The sequence below is a fragment of the Sinohyriopsis cumingii genome, chromosome 12 (assembly GCF_028554795.1).
Source record: "Sinohyriopsis cumingii isolate HCF-2022 chromosome 12, ASM2855479v2, whole genome shotgun sequence".
Classification (NCBI taxonomy): domain Eukaryota; kingdom Metazoa; phylum Mollusca; class Bivalvia; order Unionida; family Unionidae; genus Sinohyriopsis; species Sinohyriopsis cumingii.
In genome coordinates this window covers 47,194,734-47,215,283 of record NC_142972.1, presented here as the reverse complement: position 1 = coordinate 47,215,283, position 20,550 = coordinate 47,194,734, and the positions used below count along the sequence as shown (strand labels likewise).

At 33.7% G+C, this 20,550-nt stretch overlaps 1 protein-coding gene across 2 annotated transcripts in view; it reads left to right on the top strand.

Annotated features, from left to right (window-relative positions):
* Positions 1 to 19,794, top strand: part of LOC149786398 (arginyl-tRNA--protein transferase 1-like) — a 59,803-nt gene extending 40,009 nt beyond the window's left edge. For both annotated transcript variants that reach the window (XM_089976819.1, XM_089976818.1), the window contains exons 8-10: positions 2,474 to 2,573; positions 6,878 to 6,995; positions 11,919 to 19,794. In XM_089976819.1, the coding sequence (XP_089832945.1) occupies positions 2,474 to 2,573; positions 6,878 to 6,995; positions 11,919 to 12,097 (397 nt within the window). In that variant the 3' untranslated portion in view covers positions 12,098 to 19,794. The remainder of the gene's footprint in view (positions 1 to 2,473; positions 2,574 to 6,877; positions 6,996 to 11,918) is intronic.
* The last annotated feature ends 756 nt before the right edge of the window (positions 19,795 to 20,550 follow it).

The window sequence follows — 20,550 nt, the reverse complement described above, 5'->3', positions numbered from 1 at the left end:
ATAAAACAGAAAAATGGTTATGTTTGCAAACTTTTACATGACTGTTTTTACAGGAAATAAACCTTTAACTTTATTATGTTTCAACTAGTTTATTTCAACTTGTTGCTGATACTGTAAAGTATTTGTCTTGACCTGGAAATTTATGAGCTATAGCTATGTCTGTTATTTTACGTAAATTTATGTAAGCGCAAAATATTTCATGGACATTTCATTGTTATAGTAGTCATTATAGGCTATTAAGCAAATTTAGAGAATTATTTAAAAGAAAATGTGTTGGCTACAAAAGATAATTTAATTTGTGTATGGCTGTATTTTCTAAATATTTTATTTATTTTTATTATTTTTATTTTATGACATCTTTATCTGTATATATATATATATATATATATATATATATATATATATATATATATATATATATATATATATATATATATATATATATATATATATATATAATTCAGTATTTGCAAGAAAATTTTACTTCATTGTTTGATTTAGATAAAGTCTGTATAGATAACAACAACTGGTAATGATGTCATCACATCAGGGGTGGTTGCTTTGCCTGACCACATCAAGAAAAGTCTCATGGAGTGAAAAATTGTTAGTATAACATATTTGGTCCTGGATAATCATGCAAAGGGTTTTTAGGTTGTGGAAACTTAGTGACAGCCTGGAAACAATGGATTTTCAAATCCATTCATGAAATGTGTTTTCTTTTTTTTCTGTTTGTGTGATCGATCATTCTGCTTTGTGTTTTTATGATGTCCATTTGCTTCAGAATGATTTTAAATTCAGTTTGCTTGTTTTCATTCTTTATTTATTTGTGCTCATTCTGCATTTTGTTTTCATTTATTCAACATTCCATGTAATTCACCTGCTTTGGGGTCAGTAGCTATGAAGTTTTCCATCCCAGATCTGGCTCCTTTTCAGCTTTAGTCATTGTCCATTAGTAGCTAATGGTTTTTTTTTTTCATAATCCTTCTTCTTTTGAGAAATGATCTTATCCACATTAAGGAAAATTTTATTATTTGCATTTCTGTTTGTTCCTTTGCTAAAGGGGGCCCCGAGTGGCTGAGTGGTCTAAAGCGCTCTCCATTACGGATCACTGCCATCTCAACTCTGTCTGTGTGGGTTCCAGTCATGGATTAAGCTAATGTGGGTTTGTGAGAAAGCTTGCCAGTAGCTTCTCATAGGTCAGTGGTTCTTTCCGGGGTTTTCCCGTGTTCTTCCTCCACCATTAATACTGGCCGCCATGCATAGCCTATCATGTGCTGAAAAATGGCGTTAAACCCTACAACAGCAACAGCAACCTTTACTAAGAAATTCCCTTCCCTACAGCATTTATACGGTCTTTGAAAATAAGCTATATTGGTCAATGTTGTTTGTTCAATAAACTGCATAGACCCAAATCCACAGGTGCACTAAGCAATGGCATCCATGGGTCGATGTAGTTGGAAGTTGGACCTGACATAAGCAAACATATATTGTACTTAAGGGGAAAACATTTTGCAATCAACTGACAAAGGTATATAAATTTTCAATTACCAAAAGCTATATTTTTATTAAAATAAATCAACGTGACCGTTTTAAACCCATTTTCTTATTTTGGGGATCAGTAGTGCCAAAATGGGGAGAACAACATAGAAAAGAAAATTAAATTGATAATGCAGAAGTAACGAAATGAAAAATTTCTAAAATTTTTAGATGCGTAAATGGGGCTAATTAGAGATTTAAAAAATACACATTTCGACCCTCCACCCCCTCCAGTTCTAATGCACCAATACAAAAGTGGTCAGAGTGTATAATGTTACAATCTGTACTTACAGGTTAAGCCCTACTATATACTGCAGAGACCTAGATATGCCTTTGCATTTTCTGAAGTATTACAAACATTATGATATGTTGGAACTTCTTTTACCTTCATTCATGAAAGTTGTTTTGAGATTGCATGTTAGTAACTCAGTCATAACAAAAGTATATCAGTTTGAATTATTATTTAGACTTAAGTGAACTTTGCATTTTCACCTGTTCGCTATGCCCACAACCTACTCATGAAATTCTGTGTGTTGATGTATTTAATTGAGAGTAACTTGGCCATATCCAAAACTATGTTCCAGTTTCCTAATTGTTACAGCTGAGTGATGTATTCAGCCATTTGCATTTTTATTTGCATCTTTAACATTTCTACATCCACACTAATAAAACTTTGTTTCAGACCTATGCCAGTGAAACTTTGTATCATGTCTGTTGTTTAGACTTCCAACCATAGTGTAATAGGTTGGAGTCTTGTCCAGACCAAACTGAATTGATTGTGATGTCATATCTCTTTGGAAGGCTTTAAAATCCAGTTGTTGCAGCATCTATCTTTAATACTTGCCTGTATATTGTCAACTGCTCCAGTTGCACTCCCATAGGCTAGGGGATTATTGTAAAATGTAAATGCTCTAAGGTTGTATTTCTTATTTTGCAGAGAAATAGCTTTTGTGAGGGAGCTAAATAAACATGCGAAGGACCTGCAATACTATTATATGGGGTTCTACATCTACACATGTCCTAAGATGAGATACAAGGTGAGAACATCCAAAATCAAATTAAAATTTGTACATTCCCAGCTTAAGTCAGATGTTTTGTTGTTATGTCATTGTTCATGCATTAATATTTGCTTATCTGGCTCATAGCCTTATAAAGGTTGGAGAGACTTTCATGAGACAGTCCAGATATAAACATATAATGATTTTAATGTGTGTCATGTACCACCATCATCCCAGCCTCACTGTCAAAGTCATAGCAAGTGAAAATGTAATTTTGTGACTCTCCGTTGGAGAGATTTTCAGGAGACAATCAAAATATATATATATATATATATATATATATATATATATATATATATATATATATATATATATATATATATATATAATAGAATGTGTTTCATGTACCACCATCATCTCAGCCTCAATGTTAAAGTCGTAGCAAGTGAACATTCTGTGACTCTCCTTGTCCAGAACATAACCTTTTAACTACTCATGACTAGTTGTTGTATTTCAAGGTCAAGATCATGTGTTCACATACCACGGTCTTGTCACAGTAAGAGAAAATGTGACATATCTTTGGAGTGTATTATCTGCTGAAGATTTGGAGTGTATTATCTGTTGAAGATATTATATTTTTATGAAACTCAAAGCATTTGTATATCATGACTAGACTGTGACACATACCATATCTATGAACCATGCCTAAGGCAGACCTGCCAACTCTTACAATTTTGCCATGAGTCTTATAAAAATTACCCTTAAAATACTGACTTACGGCATACAAGCAATAACTACTGAAAAATGATCATTGCCGAACAATCCAGATAATTGGTTCATCTATGTTTTATTTGGATCCGGGTTTCATATTAGAATTAGTAAAATTAGTTAGGGAACCAGACTAACTTTACAGCAGCATCCCAGATGCTTTAAACTGCACCTATATGTTTATGCGAAGTGTCTGCATGACCAAACTGTTGCTTATAGATTTTTTTAAATGGCATCCCGAAAGTGATGCATGTTTAAGACAAAAGGGAAAATAAGCCTGTAGAAAAGTGTTAATAATCAACACAGAAGAATATAAAGGAATATTCAGATTCTTTTGACTAAAAGATGGAAAGGACACAATTGCATTTAATGGACTTCACATGCTAATTTGAGTATGTCTCATGGCAGGAGATATGATTGCCATTGTCATATGAAATGGAAAAAGAATTTCCAAGAATTACCTCAAGGTGAGAGATAGCAATGAGTCACAGAGTTGCATAGGGTTTAGAACTAAAGTTTGTGCAACTGTACTAGTGATAAATAAGGTCTATGCATAATTTACAAACTTCTCAGTTGAACACAATATTATCATCGCTGCATCAAACTTTTACTTATGTTTTCCAGCTTTACAATAGCAGTTATTGATATTTTGTTACACCTTACTGAAAACTGGCCAATCTTTTGGAAATAATCAGCTCTCTTACTGAGACAGACTTGTGTGGTCGGCAGGTCTGCTAAGGTTCAAGGCTGTGGAAATGTAGCTAGTAGCTATGACTTTTATTCTTGTTTGAAGGGTAATTTTTGCGCCACTGGAGAGACTTTAATGTCACTTTAGCTAGATATATATAATATGTAGTAAGTGTTGCATACTATAACCATGCCACCTAACTCAATGTCAAGGCTAAAATGAACAAAGTAATTCTGTGACTAATGTCCTTGTCCAGAACCAAGGAAGATATTTTAATAAAATTTTGCCCAATTATATATCATGATTAGCTGGTGTGTCACATACCATAGCCACACTTCCTGCTTCGTGGTTTAGGTCATGGCAAGGTAAGATATAATTCTGTAATTAATCTTTATCTTTAGTAGAATTTTCGAACCACCTGAATATTTTATTTAAACATTGCCCAAATATATATCATGACTAGACAGCGTACCACATACCATTATCCACACTCCCTGCCTCAAGAGCAAGGTCTTGGTAAGGGAAATGTAATTTGTTTTACTTATACTCTTGCCTCTACTATAATGTTTGAACTACTGTAAATATTTGAAAATAACTTTATTTATATATCATGCATATTCAGTGTGTCATATGCCATACATCATATCTGAGTGTCTAGATCATGGTCGTGGAAAATATAAATCAGTGAACCAATCAAGATAATTAATCAACTATTAGCCTGTTATATATTTTCACATAACAGTGCCTTGCATATTTACAATCATACATCTTGTTTCAATAACAAGGTCACAATAAGGGATAATGTATGTTAGTGGTCTGTCGTCTTATCCAAGTTGTCACTTTTTAACTTCAATAAATATTTTTATTACACTTTACCCAGGTCCATATTTTATCATACAGTACTCAAGTCAGTAGCATAGATTTCAAGGGTGCTTGTATGGGAAAGTTAATATTATACAGTACTCAAGTCTGTAGCACAGAGTTCAAGGATGTTACTGTGACATGGAATACATGTTTATGTCATCAGTTTCTCTGATAAATTTAAATATGAGACACTGCCATTCTTATGAATGAGGTGATATTGTATCTGATTGGCTGAGTTTGTTAACCCTTTGGGGACCATATTTATAATCTGACTTTGGTAAGTCTTGGTATATGTGGTTGTATCGTAAACATCTTGAATGATTTGGAATAGGAACAACATCAACATATATTCATGAGGTTATCTTGCACCCATTTTTACCACTATGGAGGCCGTATTTCTCATACAGTTTGATCAAAATTGTCATCAAGATTTTGAATAATTATAGGTTACTGCATTTGTATGGGAAAATATGAACGAGTTTTTCGGATGGAAATACTGCATGACCTTGGGAGTGCAGTTTATCCATGCAACAAAACGAGTTCATATTTTCCCATACAAATGCATTAACCTTTTTATTATATGCTCATTTTTTTATTCTACCTAAGGCTTAATTATGTAAATAAAAATACACTACACGAAACAAAGTAACTGAATGTATGCCATATTCCGAACTAAATACACAAGCACAGATTCATCATTACACAACAACAACAGTGTTAATGCACACATAACTCTGCCCAGATAAATTTGAACTTGGCTGTGAGCTAAACATATCTTTGAAAAGAAAATGGCATTTTGGTCTACTTAAAATTGAAATTTAGAGTCATATTGTAAATGAATGCTTATTGCAACAATTTTTCCATTTGATCTGGAATGAATAGATTTTGACATTTTTTGTCGCTTCTAAGAAATTTCATGATTATGGGCTGTATTTATGTGTCAATTCTACATGAAATACATCAGATTTCAGCAGCGACAGAGCAGCATACTGTTGACATCTGCAAGTGTTTTCTGTTCAGCCATTGAATGTTTGAAATCAGAATGTGGGAAACATATGAAGGCTTTCGATTGCAATGATCAAAAAGATGCTATGGAATATAATGTTTATTTAATTTTGAGTGCAGTAAGGAGGATGCAGTTGCACTTGTAATATAGTCAAAATTACAGTACAATTTTGAAATGCATAATCAAGCTTGAGAACCCATGACATGGCTCATGTAATTCAGATTTACAGAACTAAGAAAGAACATTCTGAGAAAATTCAGGATGTAAAACTGTAAGTATATTTTTTGCCATTCTTATTACCAGCTAAAGAAGACAGTTTATGCCTTTTCACTTGGATGTTATTTGTAAGGACCCTGTCTGGCGTCTACTGTATAGCTAGCCTAAATCTGAAACATTGTATCAAAAAAGTTAATGCAGAATATGCCAAAGCAGCTGGTATGTGGCAGTCCACAAAACATCTGCTTTAGTTCATTCAGTTGGTTTATTTCATCCACAGACAAATAAAATAAATCAAAAGTGCAGGCGTCTGCATCCATTGTTTGTTTACAATAGAAAGTAGTTTTTTTATTCACGTGAGTTCAATATCAGTTGCACGCGAATTCAATATTGTAAAATGCTGAACGATTCTGACAATGCAAAGTTAACAGAGAAAAAAAATTAGCATGTAATAATTGTGAATATAAACAAGATTCATGCATATTAGTGTGGTAATAGTACATCAGATTAATTGAGCTTTTCACCAGACTGGAGACCATATTTATGATGTGATCTGGACCAAGCTTAAACATATGCATATATCATCAATATACCAGATAAATGAAAAGTGAAGACATCCACACATGCTAAAAGTATGAAAAATAACCCATATTTTTTGGCCATCAGCCCTTGTAGATCTCATCCAGTTGAGCTAACTCTGGATGACTTAGACCTTACCTTTGTTCCTGCAGGAGTAGAGCAAGATAAAACATGACATTACTTTCAGCTGCATTTTTATAATATTTTATGTTTATTCCACAGGGTCAATATTTCCCATCATTCCTGCTGTGTCCTGAGGTGTATTCCTGGCATCGAATTCTGGATTGTAACAAAATCCTAGATCAGAAAAAGTACTCTAGATTTGCAGAGGAGGGCAAAGGTTAGCTGAGTGTTACCTGTATTTAGAATTAGTAGACACTTTCTGAATTTTAGCTTATGAACATTAAAAAAGGGCACTTGCATAGTGTTCAAGAAACATTTGCACGTTGTTTCCAAATTTTGCATATTGTTTAGGCTGCATATATGAAAATTCTTCAATTTTGTCAAACAGTTCATTAGTTACTGCTTCACGGAATTGATTACCCTGCCAACTATTCCCTTGTACAAGAATAAAAAAAAGACAACATTATTTGGTTCAGTAATGTCAGATGGGTTTCATATGGTTCGAGGTGTTGTCTTGAAAATGTTTGTCCTTGGAAACTCCTTGAATTTATCTGAGGGAATACTGAAAGTTACAGCTGCATAAAAATTAAAAATGTATCACTTTTTAATTAAGAAAGATTTTTTTATGTATTGTTCAAAATATAGAAAGTAAAGAAATAAAATAGGAAACAATTTGGTGGATTAAATTATACACAACACAATAGTACATAATGTCAGTAGTTAACAAGTAACATGGTAAAAGGTCATATTCCATAATGAAATCCTTGAAGATGCTTGGAAAAGTCCTTGATTCATTAGAAGGGTTGTTGTGCATCTCACTGAGTGTCCTATTTCAAGGGCAAGGTCTCAACTCAATAACTAAAGTTTTCTGTCACACTGTCCATTTTGCTTTTTAACGTTCAAGTTGTCTGAGATTAAAGAATGAAGTTTTGTATACTTTCATATCATCATAATTAGAAAGTGTGTCATTTATCACATTTGGGGTCCTATCTTAAAGGTCAAGGCCACAGTTTTAAGTATTTTTCCCACTACTTTCTGCTATATAAATTTTAAGACATTTGAGGTTATAAAATCAAATTTGGTATATTTAGACATAATCATTAGGGGTGTGTCGTGCACCACATTGAGGCTCCTAGTTTGAAGGTCACAGTCAAGGCTTAGTATTTTCAGTTTTCCTGGACATTCTTCATTCTTCTTTATAACTTTAGAGATGATTTAAATTAAGGGATGAATCTTGGCAGACTTGTGGATCATCATTAGAAGGTGTGTTGAATACCAATCTTTGTTTGCAAAGTAATGGTCACTGCTTAGTGTTTTAAGTTTTCCTTAACACTTTTCATTCCAATCAATAATAGCTGTTTGAGATGGTGTGCTAAAGCTTGGTATACTTATATATTATCATTTGAAAGTATATCATGTGCATTTGGATCGTATCTTCAATGGCATGGTCCTGGGTTGTGGGTCAACATTTGAAGTTTTCCATCATACACCAACTTAACACTGTGACAGCATCTGCATATATGAAAACATAAATATGTACAGCCTGACTAGGATCTAAGCAACAATCTAGAATGACTTGAATAGCACCTACCCCTTGCAGAGGGGGATAAAGGGGTTGACTTTGTACATTATTTGTACATTCAAGGTGAAGTTTTTATTTCATCTAGATCAGGGATTTTTTAACACTCTTTACAAACTGCTATACCTGAAATCATGAACCTTCACAAAGGAATGCAGCTTGATGAATATTTCACCCACATCCCAAATGTAGGTCACTATGATTCATAATTCACGCTTCAGTGATTGGCTAAATTGTGTGTCTTGAGTTTATTTTTCAAGCACTGCTCATACTGGAATCATCAAACTAGCTGTTTGTGTGCATCTTTGTTAGTACCACATGTTTGCTATTAAAAAGGCCACTGTGATCAAACATTTTGCATTTTACTGACTATGGTTAAGATTTTGCTATTACCACATAGCTATTTTGCATGTAATATACATACTTTTATACCAAGAATAATGAAACTTGGTGAGTGGATGCATATTGACAGATACTTCACCTTATAAAAGTAGGTCACTTTGACTTGCATTTCATGCTTTGCAGATGAGTTCAGTTTTGTGTTTTAAGGTTATTGTTCCAGCACTGTTAATGATAAAATGAATAAATTAGGTTTTATACATCTGTGATAGTACAATAGCCCTTACAACAGAGGAAGGTAACTGTGACCTGATTTCTACACCTTCCTAAGTTAGGTTACCTTTATTTGCATTTAGTTCATGACCTCATGGGACTTTTGTATCATGTATACATACTGTTATACCTTGAATCATGAAACTTATTGAGGGAATGTATCTTAATGAGTATTTCACTCTCATTACAAAAGCGGTTCACTGTGACCCATATTTCACAATTCACTGGTATTGGTTAAATTTTGTTTTAACTGTTCATGCTTGAATTAATGAAATATTTGATTGTATAAATTTCTGTTAATACCACATCTGTATGACAACAGTCATTGTGATATTCATTAAACAGTTTACTATTTAAATTGTTGTGCTTTAGTTGATGATCACACAGGTTTTTGCATGCTGTGTACCTACTATCCTTTCTAAAATCATTAAACCTGGTTTGGGGATGCATGTTGATGATGATGGCTAGATCATTGCAGAACTTGGTCATTATTATTCACATCAGTGAATTTGCTTAAATTTTGTTTCATCTTCATTTGTCAGACAGTGTGTTACAATCATGAAAATAATGATAATATGTGTCTCTGTTAGTATAGAGACTTTCTGCAAAAGAAGCTCATTGTTACCTATATTTTTTCTTTTACTGGCTTTGATTTTTTTAATAATTGTTTTTTGGGCATTTAGCTCTAGACCTCATGAGTCTCTGGTCCTTGCTAGAGTTATCAAACTTGATGAAGAGATGCATCTTAATAAGTAATACACACTTGTTACAGAATGAGGTTATGCTTCAATGACATTTCTGAAATTTGTTTTTAAAGTTCATTTATTGAATTATATTCAGGAAACTTGATTATTGGATGCATCTATGTTAATACCACACCTTTTATAAATGAAGTTCAATGTGATCTACAGTTTATGATTTATTAACATAGGTTACTTGTACTTGTGTTGAGATTTTGACCTCAAGATAGATTTATAAAATCATAATACTTGATAATTTGATCCCTCTCCATTAGTGTGACACCTTTACAGTGTAAGGAGGTCATTGTGACCTACAGTTTATGCATTAAACTTGACTAACATTAGTAGAGTATAAGTATTTTTGTTTAGCTCTTGATCACAGCCATTTTCCCCGGCTATATATGTTATAACCTACAGAGAAGGCCATTTTTGGGCAGCACCCTTAAATATTAACATGTTATAACCTACAGAGAAGGCCATTTTTGGGCAGCACCCTTAAATATTAACATGTTATAACCTACAGAGAAGGCCATTTTTGGGCAGCACCCTTAAATATTACCATGTTATAACCTACAGAGAAGGCCATTTTTGGGCAGCACCCTTAAATATTACCATGTTATAACCTACAGAGAAGGCCATTTTTGGGCAGCACCCTTAAATATTAACATGTTATGACCTACAGAGAAGGCCATTTTTGGGCAGCACCCTTAAATATTACCATGTTATAACCTACAGAGAAGGCCATTTTTGGGCAGCACCCTTAAATATTAACATGTTTATTGAGTAGTAAACTTTCAGTATTAATGACTTTATACTTTATAGTGATTTACATTATCCTCAGTAGGTTGACATATATTGTACATTTGAATGAATATAGGAATTAGGTGAGTGGAAGTCATACTTTTCATATGGGGATTTGTTTGTAGTGGCTAGTCAGTATTATTACTGATGCAGGACTATACATATCACACTGGTTCTTACTAAAAGGCTATTAAAGTCCTCAGGCTTCTAGGGATGGACTTTGATATTAAAGCTTCTAGGGATGGACGTTGATATTAAAGCTTCTAGGGATGGATGTTGATATTGAGTGCAGAAACAGATTTTAAGAACAATGATTTTATGAAACAAGAAGAATAGTACTAATTGCTGGTGTTGATGAACTCATTTTGATGACATTACTTTGATATATAGAAACAAATGTTTCTTTTATTGTATTATTTCTTAGGGTCACCGTGTGTATGTGGTTTAATGACATTTAAGAACAATACTTGCTACATTGTGCCAATCTTAAAGTTATAAAATATAAATAAAAATATTGCAAAAAATTATTTTAATTAAGGAAGGGGCCAACATTTTGTTGTCATGATAAATGTATTATGAATTTATGATAATGGTTGCAATTGGTGCTGGAACCGCTCCGGTGGCCTAGTGGTTAGAGCATCTGCCTCAGATGTGGAAAGTCATGGGTTTGATCCCCGGCTGAGTCATACCAAAGACTTACAAAAATGGTACCTCACTTGGCACTCAGCATTAAGAGGTTAGTGTTAGGACTGGTCGGCCTGGTGTCAGGATAATATGACTGGGTGGGACATCATGCTACATGTCTGCGGCATGATGCCCCAGTGCTAGACATCACTATAAATTGCCACACTGCAGACATCGTAGCGATATGACAGAAAAATTGTTAAAGCTATGTTAAAAATCCAAATTACACACCCACACAATTGGTGCTGGAAACTAATTAAAGCTTCATAAAGGTGAGCTGTGTAATCATTGATTAGATTCTGCATGTAGGTAATTAATTTATTTATAATATTGATTGACCATACAACACTAATGATCTGTAATGGAGCATTTCAAGCTCTCTTTGAACCCTCATCAATCTGGTAATGATCTGTCCTATATACAGTCCCAGTAGGGAGCCACAGTTGCTAAGTTGGTAGAACATTGAACCTGTAATCCAAGTGTTGCTGGTTCAGTACCCACCCAGGTCAGTTGCCTCTGTATGTCCTTGAAAAAGGCATTTAATTCCCATTTGATTGGCCATTATTATGCTAAAAGTATTGTTCAAACCTTCAAAAATAAAAATAAAATTAATCCCTCAGGATCATTAGACAAGGCGGAATATATCAGAATAAAAAATGCATATAGGCAATTATATATGCACTTTAGTATCATGCAGATGTTCCAAGTTTTGTGTTTATTTCAGAGGATGAAAATGGAAAGATAGATGTCAATCAGGTGCTTATTGTTCATAATGGTGAGGCTATGCCATATGAAGTTTACAAGGCTATAAACCCTGAATCCAGTGATGAGGAAGAAATCAAAGAATATGCCACATTTGTTGGCAGGCCATGTGCAGAGCGAATGCTTCTTTTCAGAAAATAATGGCTATATATATCAGATTACATGTTGTCTTATTGCCTTCTAATTGTTTGCTCCTGTGATATTGTCACTGATATTATGCACATATAGAACATTTTTGATATCATGAAAATCCATTATATCAGTATGATATGCTCAGAAAAGAATTTGTGGTGTATACCATTAGTATGCTAGTTGTACTAATTTTAGCGTTACTGATTATAGAACAAACGAATTTATGAGATGGTTGTTGTCCATCTTCCATCATTCTTCCATCGTCCATCTGTATGAACAAGTTTATTATCACTACTTCATCTTAAATACTAGGACGATTGTTGTGGAAATTTATGTACACAATCATCCTGTGGTCTAGCTGGTCAAGTATGGCCACTATAACAGCCATCTTGCATACATGCCAACCATTAGCTTTTTTTCACTAAATTATGCCTTACGTGTAACTGTATTCAGATTTTGGTATGTCCCCCTCCAGTTTGTTTTCTCATTTTATTAACATCCCATTAATCCTACAGACTGTATTTTAGAACAGATGGCTTCTATGTAACTACGACATAAGAGTACACTTTGTCATTGTGGTAAAACAAAGAAACCTTGAATTAGCTTGTTTTACTAACTCCAATACTAAGGTAATTTTTTTTTACAGCAGAACTAAATTGTGGACATGAATTTTTTAAATGCAGAGGCGTTATCTACCGAGTTCTTACTAAAATACGGACTACCCCTATGCTTTAGAAGACTACAATGGTCATTTGTTCAAACGAATGTTCCCTGATTCCAAAATTGCAGAAAATATGCATGTGCAAGAACAAAATCATCTGATATTGTTAGGTGTTTAGCAGAAGATACTTCACTTAAAATTGATGAAACCATTATAATTGGGCCTTTTAGTATTGCAACAGACAGGAGTAGTGATTATGACAAAAAGTTGTACCCAGTCTGTGTTAGAGACTTTGACATTGAAAAGGGCAAAGTCAGAGTGCCCTTCTTTCATTACGAGAATCAACAGTAGATGCCACTGGAGAAAACGTTTTCATTTGCTTGATAATGCTTTGAATAAACATAAGTTGGCAGAACTGTTATGTTTTTTTTATAGCTGATACTGCATCAGTGATAACTGGAATTCATAAAGGGGTTGCATTCTATATTTTGAAAAATGTTTCCATCTTTGTACGTAACAGGTTGTCTCTGTCATATGATGCACCATGCTGCAGGAAAGGCAGTTGATAAATTAAGAGAACTCCTGAAGTATCAAATTGTTACTCTACCTGATATTGTACTTCATGTGGACAGAATTGATTTTTTTCATCTTATTTCCCTGCTAAAAGACCCAATAACTGTAAGATACAAATTTCCTCTTCTTTGTCAGGTTATGAAAAGAATAATGGTTCTTTACCATTCTAATGCTGACTGTGAGAGGATGTTTAGTATTGTTAACAAAAATAAAACTGAATTCAGATCCAGGCTCTGTAACCCAACACTTAGTGCTCTACTGAAAAGAAGGTAATATCAATATGGGGGTTTCACTAAAAGAGTTGGTACTAAATGAAAATGGGACTGATCTGATGATGTCCAAGATGGCAACCATGGCAGCCATCTTGAAAATCTTGTTATCACTGCTTCTTCTAAACAGAAGGTTATAGTTACATGGGCTTTTCACCAGAATTCTTTTGATGTCTAGATGGTCCAGAATGAAAATGTTATTGGTCTGATGTCCAGTATGACTACCACAGCAGCAATCATGAAAATCTTGCTTTCTTCTTCAAATATGTTACCCAGTCATAATACCTTAGCACAACTACTGCTACCTTGCAAATCCATCCCTCCCAGGTTAAAACTTTTTAGCTAAAACACTAAAAATTCTCAACCCACCTAGGTGGCAGTTAGAGTGACCTCCCCTTGATAACAGGATTAGCACTAAATCCCATGAAATTATCAGTGCCTATTCTCTCTAGAAAGAGTCATATTGACATGGGGTTTTCAATGGAAGACTTCTTATAATGTCTAGTTGGCCATAAATGAAAATGCTGCCACTTGAAACTCTTGTTATCATTACTTTGCCATCATGAATAATCATATGAGCGAGGGGTTTTCAATAAAAGACTTCTTATTATGTCTAGTTGGTCGTAAATGAAAATGGTGCCAATTTGACATTTAGTGTGGCCTCCACAATGTCCATCTGGATAATCATATTTTTGATATTTCAGTAGATGGTGGGTCATATCAACATTATAATATTTTCTTGGTCCCAAATGAAAATGGTGCACATCTGGTATCCAATATGACTATCACAGTAACCATCTTAAAATTCTTGTTCTTTTTACAGCTTCAAAATGGAAAGTCATATCATCAAGGCATTTTCATGAGAAGATGTCATAATGCTAGGTGGTCCTAAATGAAAATGATGCATATTGACCCCAAATATGGCCACCATGGTGGTCATCTTGAAATATTGTTTTCTATGTTCCTTCAAAATAGATTATTGTTTGAACCTGGTGTTTTCATCAGTAGACATCTTGTGATTCTTGTTGGTCCTAAATGAAAATGCTGCAAATCATACACCCAATATGTCTTGAAAATCTTGCTGTCACTACTCCCCTGAATGGATAGTCATACTGACATGGCATATCCACCAAAAGACTTCTAATGATTGATGTCTATTTGTCCAAAATGAAAAACGTGCCAATCTGACATCCAATATGAGCACCACAGCAGCTAATTTAAACTTGTTATTGCTGAAGAATATCAGTGATGGTTTCAATGCTTATCAGTTAATAGGAATAAATGGTCTTATTTTTAATTCCTGGAAATTCATTTTGCCCAGTAGAGTGTCAGTCCCTTCAAGGGACTCTTGTTGTTATGTGTATTATATCAGTATGTTAGATGTATTTCTTCTGTTTGTTTGGTTTGTAATCTCAAGTTTTTTTCTTGTGTTATATATATTTCTACAACATAATAGACATCAGTATATAATGTAAACTTTTGGTTTTCAAATTGTAAAGATATTTTCATTTCTGCAAGTGCCTGTGTGAGTGTAATAAGAAGTTATAAATTGTTAACATTTATTTAATAATCTTTTTGCACCAAGTTAGCTGATAGCATAAAATTGTCATTTTAAAATAAATGTGTTCTTGTTAGATATTCACGTGTTTATTTTCTGGCAAAAGTCAGGGCATTGATTTTAGTTGACAAACATTTTGATAATAATAGTAATTGATTCAACAAGAAACTACGTCAGAGAGCATTGTGACATCATTGTTTCAGTACTTTATTCAGTGAGTATTCTTGCAGTGTTGTCTCCTATAGCAAACCATTATGTGGTAACAAACTAAAACAATGTTAGTGGTTGTCTTTTTCCCAGGATATAAATATATTTCACTGGTGTTTATCTCAAAATTATATGAAGATTACATTTCTGAAAAATTTAATGTGAAAATTCATTTTTTTTAAAAACAATCTTTATCATTGTTTATTTTATATTTCATAATGAGATATTGAAATATATAAATTGGAGAAAATTAGATCACCATTGTGGCATAATGACTTTTATTAATACAGTAGTGATATCACTTTTGAAACTGCTTTCTTTTCCCATTTAGGAAATATAACTGCCTTTGTGAATGTTATTCCAGTTAGTATTTCTGTATTTAGGCCTATTTCATTTTGCTTCTTATGCTCTCTCTCTCTCTCTCTCTCTCTCTCTCAGGATGAACAGATTTTAAAATGTGTCAAGATTGTAAACCCTAAAGTATATATTTAATTAATTAAGTGCCATCTAGAAATGCTGACAAGAGAACTCAACACAACTGAAAGTAGGCTTCATGTATAAACATTTTTATAATTAGTTTTCCACATAAATCATGCAAATTGTCATTAACTGAACTTACTTGACCTGTTGTTGCTCATTATTCTGGGTCACCATAGAGTGTTGTATGTTGTACACTCTACAACAACAGTATATGAAAATCTCGTGATTAAATGTAGTAATAAAAATTGTTTAAGTAGCAATTTAAACTCTCATCACAGTCTCTTGTTTGAGAATGATGAGAAATTGGGCATTGAAGAATGTTGATTGCAAACTGAAAATAAGTAACACTTAAATTTTGGGTGCATTGTATGCTACAGAACTAGACTGCAAGCTTGTAAAAGCCACACAAAATTCACATTTAACACATTAACCCCTGGCTACGAGTTAACGTGGCAGGAGGTAGTAGCCTACTGCCAAGCTCTGTAGCATCAAGGTCATGCATGATACACTAGAGTGGGTGGTATTATAGAAAGGTAGACAGATGTAACTCTACAATGATATCAGATAATCTGGAAATTCTAGTTGCACTACAAAATACAGTGGGGAAAACCTCATTTTTTGGACCTGATTTTTTTCCACCCAAAATTTGCCTGTGGTCAGAATCCGACTTTGTGTCTGCATTTTAGACGTTTCGGTCTCAGATCTAAGGCAGAACGGTATGAACCGCAAACAGACAGATGAACCTTTGCAAAAAGTAGGATAAGATGGGCATTTGGAATAAAGAGTGCTCTCAATATGAAAATAATGGGTCCATTTTTACTTTTACCATTCTGCTCATGCGCGAGCCAAATAGTAAATGAAAAATGATGTTTCTAACACAACTAGGCATTAGGTTATTGGAAAATTACCTGGAAGTTGATGTCTTAGGATGTATTCAGAAATAGCTTTTAAAATGTGTTAAATGCAGAAATAAACAAAATAGGAACGAAAAATCCTTGCTAGACATTCACAAAATGATCAAAATATTCCGTTTATAAATATTATGTTCTGAAGTCTGCTCTGTGATATTTCTACAGTACCACAGTAATTTTCACTGTATCAACCTGTGCAAGAAAAATAGTAGTGAAAATGAGCATATCTTTATATTCCTGTGTAAACAGTTATTAATTTGACAAAAGACACAATTTGTAACATTATAACAAGCTGTTTGTTCTACTGGTTATTTCTTTCAAACTGCATAGTTCCAGATCTTCTAGTGTATTACGTGACCATAGATTTGGGTATGTTAATACGAAACCATAGATTTGGGTCTGTGTGTTACGAGACCATAGATTTGGGTCTGTGTATTATGAGACCATAGATCTGGGTCTATATATTACAAGACCATAAATTTGGGTCTCTTTGTTATGAGACCATAGATTTGGGTCTGTGTATTATGAGAAAATAGATTTGGGTCTATGCTCTCTCTAGTCAGAACCACTCTGGTGGCCTAGTGTTTAGAGCATCCACCTCGAATGCAGGAGGTCATGGGTTCGATCCCTGGCCAAGTCATACCAAAGACTTAACAAAAATGGTACTAACAGCTTCATCGTTTGGCGCTCAGCATTACGAGGTTAGTGTTAGGACTGGTCGGCCTGGTGTCAGGATAATGTGACTGGGTGGGACATCATGCTACATGTCTGCAACATGATGCACCAGTGCTAGACATCACTATAAACTGCAGACATCATAGCGATATGACTGAAAATTTTTTAAAGCTACGTTAAAAATCAAAATCACACGCACACTCTTTAGTCAGACTCAATTTATGAGCATGTATATGTGGTAATTGTGAATCTTTAGATAATTGGGTGACTTGACAAGGGCTTACTCAGCTGAATAGGGCAAACAAACAAAAATTGTACAGATTTAAATATTTATAATAGTCTGATAAAGTTTTATCCAATTATCAAGCAGTTTTCACAATACAGTTCAACCTGGTTATAATGCAGTAAATGGAATCCATAACTTTGGACAACATTATGTACTGAACTTAGGTATATGTATGTTGGAGAGAGATATAAAAATGTGATAAATACAGGAGGTCGTGGGTTCGATCACTGGCCGAGTCATACCAAAGACTAACAAAAATGGTACTAACTGCTACCTCGCTAGGCACTCAGCATTAAGAGGTTAGTGTTAGGACTGGTCGGCCTGGCGTCAGGATAATGTGACTCGGTGGGGACATCATGCTACATGTCTGTGGCATGATGCCCCAGTGCTAGACATCACTATAAACTGCCACACTGCAGACATCATGGCGATATAACTGAAAAATTGTTAAAGCTATTTTAAAAATCCAAGTCACACACACACAGAGAACTTAACATGTTAAAGAAAGGGCCTGACATGCTGTATCATATACAGTGATGGATATCGCAAGAACCTATCAGACAGAATGCAGTGCAAGGGTAGATTACTCCAGTGCTGCTACTGTATTGACAGGCAAGATGGCAGCACAAGTTAGCCAGTTATTTTAACTGACATTTTTTTTTCTTTTTGGAGGAAACATTTTTGAAGCTGCAAAAATTAAAATAAGTAACAATGCCTATTCAGAATTTATTAAATTGACATAAAGTACATACCTTTCTGTTTTGTAAATAATATATATATAAATGACAACAAATACTTGTACTGACAGTTTTGAAAGCTTCTAACCAAGATGTTAGTGGTCACGATTTTTATAGATGCTTAAGTGACATTTGAACAGATAGACCCTTGAAAGTTTCTGTAAAGACACTGATTGTTGTTTTATCATTTTTTTGTTTTATTATTTTGTTTCTTTGAAGGTTCTCACTGTCAGCGGTGATTCATTTACTTGCAGTCTGATACTGTTAATCCCTTGTGTTGGAATAATCCATATTTTTATTTAATTTTTATTTTTGTATTTACAGTGCATGGCAGTGACTACATATCACCTTTTTGTTTACTACATAGCTAAAATACTATCACAACCTATTTGTGCAATTAGTAATTCACTAATATATTTCTGATATGATAAAACTCAAATATTCTACAAAATTGAATGACATTAATATGTTGTGATCTATGTAGATGTACCTGACTTACAAATTTTTGTGTTTTATTTACATCAGTATCTTCATTACCATCAGTAGAGATCTAGGTCATTGTCTGTGATTGAAGGAAACATCCAACTAAACTTTAATTTGTGTATGTACAGATGCTGATGCAAATCTATAATATCAAGACCACTTGACTGTATAGTAATTATATTTTATATTTTCATTTAGTGTGCAACATGGAACATGACTTTTTGAATGAGAAATATAAGGTTTCAATTCCTTGCACAATCTAGTTATTTTATTTTGAAGAAATTTCTTTACAGTAAATATATACAACAATATTGCGAACAAGGCATTCTTCATCACACATTTTCCAACTCCATCGTTTTTATATATTGTATATATTCATGTAAAAAGTAGAGTCCAACTACAAAAGAAACAGACATAGATGTGTTTCTTTTACTGATTACTCCTAACAAACTGCAGACAGATCAGCTAGCACATTATGGGACAGCAGGTCTGGGTCTGTACAGTTTGCAGTTGGACTCGACCTTTAAATGAATATGTATGGTATATTTAAAAAAATATTTTTTTTACATCATAGATATTTTTGACAACAGTAGAGGAAGAAAATGGTTCTATGGCATTGAGTACGCAAGGGACCCTTTATTTAGTCATATAACTGTAAAATAAACAGTTTCTGAACAAAATTCTATTCCTGTAAAATGGATATCTTGTTATGAATGAAATGTGATCATCATATAAGCTTTGTTTTGAAAATGCTTGTGGAAAGAGCCCATCTAATACACTTTTGTTCCTAAAGAGATGGCTTGGTAAACCGTGAAGTAGCTCAAATTTGTATCTGCAATTGTGCAATAAAAAATATCAATATATTATATGAGGTGTTTTGTGTATTAAACTTTGTCATTGTGAACACTTAAATGAATATCAACACGTACAAGAAATACTCTTCAGATAATAAAAAGTTATGTTAATTGCACAGAAGGAAAACATTACTTTCTGACTGCAGCATTATTTTTCACACTAACACAAAGGTACACTGAAATACACATCACATGTCTATTACACATCTTCCACAAGTCATTGTAAAATGTAGTCAAAATTTCAATCTTTGTTTTTTGAAAAATGAAATATTTCTCATCTAGATATTTAATTTTAAATCATTTTAATGAATTTGGTTGCATTGTATTATAGTGTAATGTACTATAATACACTATAGGATACATTGTTTCAATGGTTAGCATTGCAGATTTGTGCCCCAATGGGTTTGAATCAGCCTAGGATGACCACCGTTTCATGTCCTTGGACAAGGCACTTTAGTCCAATTGCCCCACTACTTAATGTGCCAGTGCCATAAAACACCAAACCAAACCATTATATTATATTAAGGAGGCAAATTAAGACTAGGGAGGGCTATCAGTGCCTACTGAGAATAACAAGTCTGGAGTTTTCTTTCTTTATCATAAGCAGACTGAAGAGCCTATAGGAATAATGGTGCCAAGTTTAAAACAATTTGTAATTCTTTCTTTGTTTCTTTCTTTCTTTCTTTCTTTCTTTCTTTCTTTCTTTCTTCTCATCAAATATGCTGGATCAGATTTTATATTAAATGTTTTACTATTATCTGTATATAA